The 12723-nt window shown below is 69.3% G+C and overlaps 2 protein-coding genes across 2 annotated transcripts in view; one reads left to right on the forward strand and one right to left on the reverse strand.

The window, feature by feature from the left end:
* exosc5 (exosome component 5) overlaps positions 1–9687 on the reverse strand; it is a 32749-nt gene extending 23062 nt beyond the window's left edge. Inside the window, exon 1 of the mRNA XM_085973461.1 lies at positions 9534–9687. Coding sequence (XP_085829587.1) covers positions 9534–9630 — 97 coding nt within the window. The 5' untranslated portion in view covers positions 9631–9687. The remainder of the gene's footprint in view (positions 1–9533) is intronic.
* A 666-nt stretch (positions 9688–10353) lies between these two features.
* bckdha (branched chain keto acid dehydrogenase E1 subunit alpha) overlaps positions 10354–12723 on the forward strand; it is a 65304-nt gene continuing 62934 nt past the window's right edge. Inside the window, 1 exon segment of the mRNA XM_085973462.1 lies at positions 10354–10568. Coding sequence (XP_085829588.1) covers positions 10434–10568 — 135 coding nt within the window. The 5' untranslated portion in view covers positions 10354–10433.

Genomic DNA, 12723 nt, shown 5'->3' on the forward strand with positions numbered 1-12723 from the left:
CACGAGTTTCTCGGCATCCTCCTCACAGCACACACGCCCACCCAGCCCCGTGTCGTCTGCAAACTTGGAGATACCGCATCTAGTTCCCTCGTCCAGATCATTCACATATATTGCTCTCGTATGTTTCGGTGAAGGTGTTGACGATGGTTTGGAGTTCGATCTCCGAGTGAGCGCAGACGCAAGCATCGTCTGCATACTGTAATTCGACAAGAGAGGATGGGACGACCTTGGATCTGGACTGGAGGCGACGGAGGTTGAACAGTTTCTCGTTTGTTCTGTAAATTAGCTCCACTCCAGTGGGGAGCTTACTGAGGGTGAGATGGAGCATTGCAGCAAGGAAGATAAAGAAGAGTGTTGGTGCGATGAGTCAGAAGTACAATGTTGATGAGACCCCATTTGGAAACAAAGGTCATAGGTGCAACAACAGCTTGAGGGATAACGGACATATACTTTTCCGGTAATAAAAGGCGGTACTTTGCCGCATGCATCTTCACTGATTGGTTGCCTATGCCGCGTTACATTAAGACGACTTGATTATCGATCCGAAAAACTTGTGTCGAGTGTTGGTTTAAAATACTCCACAACAGCTTAATACCTTTGGTTAACAAAAATCTATCAATCTCAGACCTAGCATCAATTGCCGTTTGCGGAAGAGAGTTCCAAACTTCTACCACCCTTTGTGTGTAGAAATGTTTCCTAACTTCATTCCTGAAAGGTCTGGCTCTAATTTTTAGATTATGCTCCCGAGTCCAAGACTCCCCAACCAGCAGAAATAGTTCTCTCTATCTACCCTATCTGTTCTCCTTAAAACTTGAAAACTTCGATCAAATCACCCCTTAACCTTCTAAGTTCTAGGGAATATAACCCTAGACGGGGCTGAGGGAAGGCCTGCTGGGACAGGGCTGGGGGTGGGGTGGAAGCCCTGCTGGGACGGGGCTGGGGGTGGGAGCCCTGCTGCGACGGGACATGGGGGAAGAAGCCCTGCTGGGACGGGGCTGGGGTGAAGCCCAGCCGGGACGGGGACGGAAGCCCTGCTGGGACGGGGGGGGGGGCGGGGAGGCCCAGCGGGGACGGGGGGGGGGGGGGAGAAAGCCCTGCTGGGACGGGGGGGAGCCCTGCTGGGACGGGGGGGGGTGAGCCCTGCTGGGACGGGGGGGGGGGAGCCCTGCTGGGACGGGGGGGGAGCCCTGCTGGGACGGGGGGGGGGAGCCCTGCTGGGACGGGGGGGGGGGGAGCCCTGCTGGGACGGGGGGGGGGGGAGCCCTGCTGGGACGGGGGGGGGGAGCCCTGCTGGGACGGGGGGGGGGAGCCCTGCTGGGACGGGGGGGGGGAGCCCTGCTGGGACGGGGGGGGGGGGGAGCCCTGCTGGGACGGGGGGGGGGGGGGAGCCCTGCTGGGACGGGGGGGGGGGAGCCCTGCTGGGACCGGGGGGGGGGAGCCCTGCTGGGACCGGGGGGGGGGAGCCCTGCTGGGACGGGGGGGGGGGGGGAGCCCTGCTGGGACGGGGGGGGGAGCCCTGCTGGGACGGGGGGGGGGAGCCCTGCTGGACGGGGGGGGGGAGCCCTGCTGGGACGGGGGGGGGGGGGAGCCCTGCTGGGACGGGGGGGGAGCCCTGCTGGGACCGGGGGGGGGGAGCCCTGCTGGGACCGGGGGGGAGCCCTGCTGGGACGGGGGGGGGGAGCCCTGCTGGGACGGGGGGGGGGGAGCCCTGCTGGACGGGGGGGGAGCCCTGCTGGGACGGGGGGGGGGGGGAGCCCTGCTGGGACGGGGGGGGGAGCCCTGCTGGGACCGGGGGGGGGGAGCCCTGCTGGGACCGGGGGGGGGGAGCCCTGCTGGGACCGGGGGGGGGGAGCCCTGCTGGGACCGGGGGGGGGGGGAGCCCTGCTGGACCGGGGGGGGGGAGCCCTGCTGGGACGGGGGGGGGGGGGAGCCCTGCTGGGACGGGGGGGGGGGGGAGCCCTGCTGGGACGGGGGGGGGAGCCCTGCGGGGAGGGGGGGGGCCTGCTGGGACGGGGGGGGGGAGCCCTGCTGGGACGGGGGGGGGGAGCCCTGCTGGGACGGGGGGGGGGGAGCCCTGCTGGGACGGGGGGGGGGGGGGAGCCCTGCTGGGACGGGGGGGGGAGCCCTGCTGGGACCGGGGGGGGGAGCCCTGCTGGGACCGGGGGGGAGCCCTGCTGGGACGGGGGGGGGGAGCCCTGCTGGGACGGGGGGGGGGGAGCCCTGCTGGGACGGGGGGGGGGAGCCCTGCTGGGACGGGGGGGGGGGGAGCCCTGCTGGGACGGGGGGGGGAGCCCTGCTGGGACCGGGGGGGGGGAGCCCTGCTGGGACCGGGGGGGGGGAGCCCTGCTGGGACCGGGGGGGGGGGAGCCCTGCTGGGACCGGGGGGGGGAGCCCTGCTGGGACCGGGGGGGGGGAGCCCTGCTGGGACCGGGGGGGGGGAGCCTGCTGGGACCGGGGGGGGGGAGCCCTGCTGGGACGGGGGGGGGGGGGGAGCCCTGCTGGGACGGGGGGGAGCCCTGCTGGGACGGGGGGGGAGCCCTGCTGGGACGGGGGGGGAGCCCTGCTGGGACGGGGGGGGAGCCCTGCTGGGACGGGGGGGAGCCCTGCTGGGACGGGGGGAGCCCTGCTGGGACGGGGGGAGCCCTGCTGGGACGGGGGGGAGCCCTGCTGGGACGGGGGGGAGCCCTGCTGGGACGGGGGGGAGCCCTGCTGGGACGGGGGGGGAGCCCTGCTGGGACGGGGGGGGAGCCCTGCTGGGACGGGGGGGGAGCCCTGCTGGGACGGGGGGGGGAGCCCTGCTGGGACGGGGGGGGAGCCCTGCTGGGACGGGGGGGGGAGCCCTGCTGGGACGGGGGGGGGAGCCCTGCTGGGACGGGGGGGAGCCCTGCTGGGACGGGGGGGAGCCCTGCTGGGACGGGGGGGAGCCCTGCTGGGACGGGGGGGAGCCCTGCTGGGACGGGGGGGGAGCCCTGCTGGGACGGGGGGGGAGCCCTGCTGGGACGGGGGGGGGGGGAGCCCTGCTGGGACGGGGGGGGGGAGCCCTGCTGGGACGGGGGGGGGGGGGAGCCCTGCTGGGACGGGGGGGGGAGCCCTGCTGGGACGGGGGGGGGGGGAGCCCTGCTGGGACGGGGGGGGAGCCCTGCTGGGACGGGGGGGGAGCCCTGCTGGGACGGGGGGGGAGCCCTGCTGGGACGGGGGGGGAGCCCTGCTGGGACGGGGGGGGAGCCCTGCTGGGACGGGGGGAGCCCTGCTGGGACGGGGGGAGCCCTGCTGGGACGGGGGGAGCCCTGCTGGGACGGGGGGGAGCCCTGCTGGGACGGGGGGGTAGCCCTGCTGGGACGGGGGGGAGCCCTGCTGGGACGGGGGGGGAGCCCTGCTGGGACGGGGGGGAGCCCTGCTGGGACGGGGGGAGCCTGCTGGGACGGGGGGAGCCCTGCTGGGACGGGGGGAGCCCTGCTGGGACGGGGGGAGCCCTGCTGGGACGGGGGGAGCCCTGCTGGGACGGGGGGGAGCCCTGCTGGGACGGGGGGAGCCCTGCTGGGACGGGGGGAGCCTGCTGGGACGGGGGAGCCCTGCTGGGACGGGGGGGAGCCCTGCTGGGACGGGGGGAGCCCTGCTGGGACGGGGGGAGCCCTGCTGGGACGGGGGGGAGCCCTGCTGGGACGGGGGGGAGCCCTGCTGGGACGGGGGGGAGCCCTGCTGGGACGGGGGGGAGCCCTGCTGGGACGGGGGGGAGCCCTGCTGGGACGGGGGGGAGCCTGCTGGGACGGGGGGGGAGCCTGCTGGGACGGGGGGGGAGCCCTGCTGGGACGGGGGGGGAGCCCTGCTGGGACGGGGGGGAGCCCTGCTGGGACGGGGGGGAGCCCTGCTGGGACGGGGGGGGAGCCCTGCTGGGACGGGGGGGGAGCCCTGCTGGGACGGGGGGGAGCCCTGCTGGGACGGGGGGGAGCCCTGCTGGGACGGGGGGGAGCCCTGCTGGGACGGGGGGGAGCCCTGCTGGGACGGGGGGGAGCCCTGCTGGGACGGGGGGGAGCCCTGCTGGGACGGGGGGGAGCCCTGCTGGGACGGGGGGAGCCCTGCTGGGACGGGGGGGGGGGAGCCCTGCTGGGACGGGGGGGGAGCCCTGCTGGGACGGGGGGGGAGCCCTGCTGGACGGGGGGGGGAGCCCTGCTGGGACCGGGGGGGAGCCCTGCTGGGACCGGGGGGGAGCCCTGCTGGGACCGGGGGGGGGGAGCCCTGCTGGGACCGGGGGGGGGAGCCCTGCTGGGACCGGGGGGGGGGGAGCCCTGCTGGGACCGGGGGGGGGGGGAGCCCTGCTGGGACAGGGGGGGGGGAGCCCTGCTGGGACGGGGGGGGGGGAGCCCTGCTGGGACGGGGGGGGGGGGAGCCCTGCTGGGACCGGGGGGGGGAGCCCTGCTGGGACGGGGGGAGCCCTGCTGGGACCGGGGGGGGAGCCCCTGCTGGGACGAGGGGGAGCCCTGCTGGGACCGGGGGGGGAGCCCTGCTGGGACGGGGGGGGGGAGCCCTGCTGGGACAGGGGGGGGGGGGGAGCCCTGCTGGGACGGGGGGGGGGGGGGGGGGAGAGCCCTGCTGGACCGGGGGGGAGCCCTGCTGGGACGGGGGGAGCCCTGCTGGGACCGGGGGGGGAGCCCTGCTGGACAGGGGGGGGGGGGAAGCCTGCTGGGACGGGGGGGGGGAACCCTGCTGGACGGGGGGGGGGAACCCTGCTGGGACGGGGGGGAGCCCTGCTGGACAGGGGGGGGGGGAGCCCTGCTGGGACGGGGGGGGAGCCCTGCTGGGACGGAGGGGGAGCCCTGCTGGGACGGGGGGGGAGCCCTGCTGGGACCGGGGGGGGAGCCCTGCTGGGACCGGGGGGGGGAGCCCTGCTGGGACCGGGGGGGAAGCCCTGCTGGGACGGGGGGGGGGGGAGCCCTGCTGGGACGGGGGGGGGGGGAGCCCTGCTGGGACCGGGGGGGGGAGCCCTGCTGGGACGGGGGGAGCCCTGCTGGGACCGGGGGGGGAGCCTGCTGGGGCGGGGGGGGAGCCCTGCTGGGACGGGGGGAGCCCTGCTGGGACCGGGGGGGGAGCCCTGCTGGGACAGGGGGGGGGGGAGCCCTGCTGGGACAGGGGGGGGGGGAGCCCTGCTGGGACAGGGGGGGAGCCGGCGGGAGCCCTGCTTGGGACTGGGGGGGGGGGGGAGCCCTGCTGGGACGGGGGGGGAGCCCTGCTGGGACGGGGGGGAGCCCTGCTGGGACAGGGAGGGGGGGAGCCCTGCTGGGACAGGGGGGGGGGAGCCCTGCTGGGACAGGGGGGGGGGGGGAGCCCTGCTGGGACGGGGGGGAGCCCTGCTGGGACGGGGGGGAGCCCTGCTGGACAGGGGGGGGGGGGGGGAGCCCTGCTGGGACGGGGGGAGCCCTGCTGGGACGGGGGGGGGAGCCCTGCTGGGACGGGGGGGAGCCCTGCTGGGACGGGGGGGAGCCCTGCTGGGACGGGGGGGAGCCCTGCTGGGACGGGGGGGAGCCCTGCTGGGACGGGGGGGGAGCCCTGCTGGGACCGGGGGGGGAGCCCTGCTGGGACCGGGGGGGGAGCCTGCTGGGACCGGGGGGGGAGCCCTGCTGGGACCGGGGGGGGGGGAGCCCTGCTGGGACCGGGGGGGGGGAGCCCTGCTGGGACAGGGGGGGGGGAGCCCTGCTGGGACGGGGGGGGGGAGCCCTGCTGGGACGGGGGGGGGGAGCCCTGCTGGGACGGGGGGAGCCCTGCTGGGACCGGGGGGGGGAGCCCTGCTGGGACAGGGGGGGAGCCCTGCTGGGACAGGGGGGGGGGGAGCCCTGCTGGGACAGGGGGGGGGGAGCCCTGCTGGGACGGGGGGGGAACCCTGCTGGGACGGGGGGGGGGAGCCCTGCTGGGACCGGGGGGGGGAGCCCTGCTGGGACAGGGGGGGGGGGAGCCCTGCTGGGACGGGGGGGGGGGGGAGCCCTGCTGGGACGGGGGGAGCCCTGCTGGGACCGGGGGGGGAGCCCTGCTGGGACAGGGGGGGGGAGCCCTGCTGGGACAGGGGGGGGGAGCCCTGCTGGGACAGGGGGGGGGAGCCCTGCTGGGACGGGGGGGGAACCCTGCTGGGACGGGGGGGGGGAGCCCTGCTGGGACGGGGGGGGGGGGGAGCCTGCTGGGACGGGGGGGGAGCCCTGCTGGGACGGGGGGGGAGCCCTGCTGGGACGGGGGGAGCCCTGCTGGGACGGGGGGGAGCCCTGCTGGGACGGGGGGAGCCCTGCTGGGACGGGGGGAGCCCTGCTGGGACGGGGGGAGCCCTGCTGGGACGGGGGGAGCCCTGCTGGGACGGGGGGAGCCCCTGCTGGGACGGGGGGAGCCCCTGCTGGGACGGGGGGAGCCCTGCTGGGACGGGGGGAGCCCTGCTGGGACGGGGGGAGCCCTGCTGGGACGGGGGAGCCCTGCTGGGACGGGGGGAGCCCTGCTGGGACGGGGGGGAGCCCTGCTGGGACGGGGGGGAGCCCTGCTGGGACGGGGGGGAGCCCTGCTGGGACGGGAGCCCTGCTGGGACGGGGGCCCTGCTGGGACGGGAGCCCTGCTGGGACGGGAGCCCTGCTGGGACGGGAGCCCTGCTGGGACGGGAGCCCTGCTGGGACGGGAGCCCTGCTGGGGGGGGAGCCCTGCTGGGACGGGGGGGGGGAGCCCTGCTGGGACGGGGGGGGGAGCCCTGCTGGGACGGGGGGGGGAGCCCTGCTGGGACGGGGGGGGGAGCCCTGCTGGGACGGGGCTGGGGAAGCCCTGCTGGGACGGGGAGAGAAGCCCTGCTGGGGGGGCGCTGGGGGAGGAGAAGCCCTGCTGGGACGGGGCTGGGGGGGGGAAGCCCTGCTGGGACAGGGAGCCCTGCTGGGATGGGGCTTGGGGGGGGGGGGAAGCCCTGCTGGGACGGGGCGGGGGGGGGGGGGGGGGAGAAGCCCTGGTGGGACGGGGCGGGGGGAGAAGCCCTGGTGGGACGGGGCGGGGGTGGGGGGAGCCCTGCTGGGACGGGGCGGGGGGGAGAGAAGCCCTGCTGGGACGGGGCTGGGGGGGGAAGCCCTGCTGGGACGGGGCTGGGGGGGAAGCCCTGCTGGGACGGGGCTGGGGGGGGAGAAGCCCTGCTGGGACGGGGCTGGGGTGGGGGTAGCCCTGCTGGGACGGGGCTGGGGGGATAAGCCCTGCTGGGACGGGGCTGGGGGGGGGAAGCCCTGCTGCGACGGGGCTGGGGGGGGAAGCCCTGCTGGGACGGGGCTGGGGGGGAAGCCCTGCTGGGACGGGGCTGGGGGGGGGGGGAAGCCCTGCTGGGACGGGGCTGGGGGGGGGGGAAGCCCTGCTGGGACGGGGCTGGGGGGGGGGGGAAGCCCTGCTGGGACGGGGCTGGGGGGGAAGCCCTGCTGGGACGGGGCTGGGGGGGGGAAGCCCTGCTGGGACGGGGCTGGGGGGGGAAGCCCTGCTGGGACGGGGCTGGGGGGGGAAGCCCTGCTGGGACGGGGCTGGGGGGGGAAGCCCTGCTGGGACGGGGCTGGGGGGGGAAGCCCTGCTGGGACGGGGCTGGGGGGGGGGGGAAAGCCCTGCTGGGACGGGGCTGGGAAGCCCTGCTGGGACGGGAAGCCCTGCTGGGACGGGGCTGGGGGGGGGGGGGAGAAGCCCTGCTGGGACGGGGCTGGGGGGGGGGGGGGGGGGAGAAAGCCCTGCTGGGACGGGGGAAGCCCTGCTGGGACGGGGCTGGGGGGGGGGGAAAGCCCTGCTGGGACGGGGCTGGGGGGGGGGGAAGCCCTGCTGGGATGGGGCTGGGGGGGGGAGGGAGAAGTCCTGCTGGGACGGGGCTGGGGGGAAGCCCTGCTGGGATGGGGCTGGGACGGGGGGGAGCCCTGCTGGGACGGGGCTGGGGGTAAGCCCTGCTGGGACGGGGCTGGGGGGGGGGAAGCCCTGCTTGGACGGGGTTGGGGGGGGAAGCCCTGCTGGGACGGGGCTGGGGGGGGGGGGGGAGAGAAGCCCTGCTGGGACGGGGCTGGGGAAGCCCTGCTGGGACGGGGGGGAGCCCTGCTGGGACGGGGCTGGGGGGGGGGGGGAAGCCCTGCTGGGACGGGGCTGGGGGGGACAGCCCTGCTGGGACGGGGCTTGGGGGGGGGGGGGAAGCCCTGCTGGGACGGGGCAGCCCTGCTGGGACGGGGCTGGGGGGGGGGGAAGCCCTGCTGGGATGGGGGGGGAGAAGCCCTGCTGGGGGGGGCTGGGGGAGGAGAAGCCCTGCTGGGACGGGGCTGGGGGGGGGGGGAAGCCCTGCAGGGACAGGGAGCCCTGCTGGGACGGGGCTTGGGGGGGGGAAGCCCTGCTGGGACGGGGCGGGGGGGGGGGGAGAAGCCCTGCTGGGACGGGGCGGGGGGGAGAAGCCCTGGTGGGACGGGGCGGGGGTAGCCCTGCTGGGACGGGGCGGGGGGGGGGGTGGGGGGGGGGGGAGAAGCCCTGCTGGGACGGGGCTGGGGTGGGGGTAGCCCTGCTGGGACGGGGGTAGCCCTGCTGGGACGGGGCTGGGGGGGATAAGCCCTGCTGGGACGGGGCTGGGGGGGGGGAAGCCCTGCTGGGACGGGGCTGGGGGGGGGGGGAAGCCCTGCTGGGACGGGGCTGGGGGGGGGAAGCCCTGCTGGGACGGGGCTGGGGGGGGGAAGCCCTGCTGGGACGGGGCTGGGGGGGGGGAAGCCCTGCTGGGACGGGGCTGGGGGGGGGGAAGCCCTGCTGGGACGGGGCTGGGGGGGGAAGCCCTGCTGGGACGGGGCTGGGGGGGGGGGGAAAGCCCTGCTGGGACGGGGCTGGGGGGGGGGGGGGGAAAGCCCTGCTGGGACGGGGCTGGGGGAGAAAGCCCTGCTGGGACGGGGGAAGCCCTGCTGGGACGGGGCTGAAGCCCTGCTGGGACGGGGCTGAAGCCCTGCTGGGACGGGGCTGAAGCCCTGCTGGGACGGGGCTGAAGCCCTGCTGGGGGGGGAAGCCCTGCTGGGACGGGGGGGAGCCCTGCTGGGACGGGGCTGGGGGGGGGAAGCCCTGCTGGGACGGGGCTGGGGGGGGGAGAAGCCCTGCTGGGACGGGGCTGGGGGGGGGGAGAAGCCCTGCTGGGACGGGGCTGGGGGGGGGGGAAGAGAAGCCCTGCTGGGACGGGGCTGGGGGGGGGGGGGGAGAGAAGCCCTGCTGGGACGGGGCTGGGGGGGGGGGGGGGGGGGAGAAGCCCTGCTGGGACGGGGGGGAAGCCCTGCTGGGACGGGGCTGGGGCGGGAGCCCTGCTGGGACGGGGGGGGGAGCCCTGCTGGGACGGGGCTGTGGGGGGGGGAGCCCTGCTGGAACGGGGCTGGGGGGGAAGCCCTGCTGGGACGGGGCTGCGGGGAGGGGGGGGGGAACCTCTGCTGGGACGAGGCTGGGGGGGGGGGGGGGGGAAGCCCTGCTGGCCCGGCGGGGGGGGCACTGCAACTTCTCCCCCTCCCCAAACCAGAGCATCCCGAGGCTCAAAACCTGAAGGCACCCACCTTGCGTGAAGGAGGCCGAGCCATCCGGCCTGGAGAGCAGGCTATGCTCACAGCAGAACGGCCGCAACAGCTGCGTCTCCCCGCCGGTCTCCTCCATCCCCTGCAATGCGGCCCCACACCCGACCTCAGGCCGCCCCGCACTGACTGACAGCGATCCACCCCAATCAGATGAAGGCATCCCTCACTTCCAACCAATCGGCATCACGAAGAGGCGGGCCATGACCTTCCGCTAGCTGACAGCGATATGTACCAATCAGATGACGGCATCCCTTACTTCCAGCCAATCGGCATCGCAATGAGGCGGGCCATGACCTTCCGCCTACCGCTGACTGACAGCGATGTACACCAATCAGATGAAAGTATTCCTCACTTTCAGCCAATCGACATCACGAAGAGGCGGGCCCTAACCCTGCTGACTGACAGCGATTTGCACCAATCAGATGAAGGTATCCCTCACTTCCCGTCAATCATGAAGAGGCGGGCTATGACCTCCCGCCCTCCGCGCTGACTGGCAGCGTTCTGCACCAATCGATGAAGGCATCCCTCCCTTACAGTCAATCGGCATCGCGAGGAGCCGGGCCATAGCGGTCCGCCCTCCGCTGACTGACAGCGAATTGCACCAATCGGGTGAAGGCATCCCTCACTTCCAGCCAATCAGCATCGGGAAGAGGCGGGCCATAACAACCAGGAGCTGCTTCTCCCAACAAAGACCCTTTTTCGAGGCGACTACTTGTAGGCCTCTACCAAACAATGACTATAAAGCGATTGTCTGTGAAGCCATTTATTTTTTGCCGTATTGTTATTTGGTTGTGGTTCGGTTGGCGAGGGGGTGGCTCGGTGCCGGCCTGCGAGGGGCGGGGATAGTGCGGGACAGGCGGCTGGGCTGGACAGACGGCTATCATGGCGGCGGTTGCCAGGCGGCTGAGCGGACTCGGGAGCAGCCTCAGGAGCCTGGGGAGCGGCCGCGCCACCCGGCCCCGTCTCTCTCTCCATCTCCCCCTCGCCGGCGGCGCTCGCTGCGCCCTGTCCACCACCGTAAGTCATTCCCCGCAGCCCGAGCGAGCCAATGTCCCCGGGCCGCCGCCAGGCAGCCGCTGATTGGCCCGGGGTGCGGGAGGGTCACTGACTTTAACATCTAAACAGATTTACAATCATCACTTTACTAGGTGCATGTTTCATAACTTAGAATTGATTTTAATCTAAGAATTTATAATAACTGTACTAGGTGCATGTTTCATAGAATTGATTTTAATATAAGAATTTATAAACACTACTATGTGCATGTTTCATGACTTAAAATAATTTAGATTAAAATCAATTCTAAGTACAGTTATTATAAATTCTTAGATTAAAATCAATTCTAAGTCGTGAAACATGCACATAGTAGTGTTTATAAATTATATTAAAATCAATTCTATGAAACAGGCACCTAGTACAGTTATTATAAATTCTTAGATTAGAATTGATTTTAATCTAAATGTATTTTAATCTAAGAATTTATAATAACTGTACTAGGTGCATGTTTCATAGAATTGATTTTAATATAATTTATAAACACTACTAGGTGCATGTTTCTCGACTTAGAATTGATTTTAATATAAGAATTTATAATAACTACTAGGTGCATGTTTCATAGAATTGATTTTAATATAAGAATTTATAATCACTACTATGTGCATGTTTCATAACTTAGAATTGATTTTAATATAACATATTTATAACATAGTTTATAATTGTCCTGGCCAATATTTATCCCTCAATCAACATCACTAATATAGATTATCTGGTCATTACCACATTGCTGTTTTTGGGAGCTTGCTGTGTGCAAATTGGCCACTACGTTTGCTACTTTACAACAGTGACTATACTTTAAAAAGTACTTAATTGGCTGTAAAGCGCTTTGCGATGTCCAGTGGTTGTGAAAGGCACTATATAAATGCAAATCTTTTTCTTTCTTTAATTCTGGGCACCACACCTTTTAGGAAGGACGTAAAGGCTTTGAAGGGGTTACAAAAGAGATTTGCTAGAATGGTTCCAGGGATGAGGGAATACAGTTAACGTGGATAGACTGGAGAAGCTGGGGTTGTTCTCCTTGGAGCAGAGAAGGTTAAGAGGAGATTTGATAGCGGTGATTAAAGAACGGTTTAGATAGATTAAGTAAAGAGAAACTGTTTCCAGTGACTGAAGGGTCGATAACCAGAGGGCACAGATTTAAGGTGACTGGCAAAAGAACCAGAGGCGACATGAGGCAAAACTTATTTATGCACCGAGTGGTTAGGATTTGGAATGCACTGTGTTTTGGGTCGTTTCAGCTCTTGACAAAAGGTCATCGACCTGAAACATGAACTCTTTCTCAGATGTATTTCCAGCATTTATTGTTTATAATGTAGTTTGTATAACATATTTAATAATTATCTGCACTATTTCTAGTGAGACTTGAGCACGTAACGCAGGCCGACGTTCCCAGCGCAGTACTGAGGGAGTGCTGCACTGTCTGGGGCGCAGTCTTTCAGATGAGGCCGTGTCTGCTCTATGGAATATGGAGATGGCAAAAACACTGAATATTTTATATCAGTCTTTACAGTAGAAGACACTAAGAATATCCCAACACTGGACAAACAGGGGGCTAAAGGGGGGGGAGGAGCTAAACACGATCAAAATCACTAAGGAAGTGGTACTCGGTAAAATAATGGGACTCAAGGCGGATAAATCCCCTGGACCTGATGGCTTACATCCTAGGGTCTTGAGGGAAGTGGCGGTAGGGATTGTGGATGCATTGGTAATAATTTTCCAAAACTCCCTGGACTCGGCAAAGGTCCCGACAGACTGGAAAACTGCTAATGTAACACCCTTATTTAAAAAGGGCAGTAGACAGAAGGCTGGAAACTATAGACCGGTTAGCCTAACATCTGTGGTTGGTAAAATTTTGGAGTCCATTATTAAGGAGACAGTAACAGGACATTTGGATAATCATAATTTAATAGGACAAAGTCAGCATGGTTTTATGAAGGGGAAGTCATGTTTGACAAATTTGCTGGAGTTCTTTGAGGAAGTAACATATAGGGTGGATAAAGGGGAACCAGTGGACGTAGTGGACTTCCAAAAGGCATTTGATAAGGTGCCACAAAAGATTATTGCTTAAGATAAAAAATCACGGGATTGGGGGTAACATTCTGGCATGGATAGAGGA

Source organism: Somniosus microcephalus, chromosome 34 (genome assembly GCF_052327205.1).
Source record: "Somniosus microcephalus isolate GS21.2 chromosome 34, FLI_Smic_1.0, whole genome shotgun sequence".
In the NCBI taxonomy this organism is placed as follows: Eukaryota; Metazoa; Chordata; class Chondrichthyes; order Squaliformes; family Somniosidae; genus Somniosus; species Somniosus microcephalus.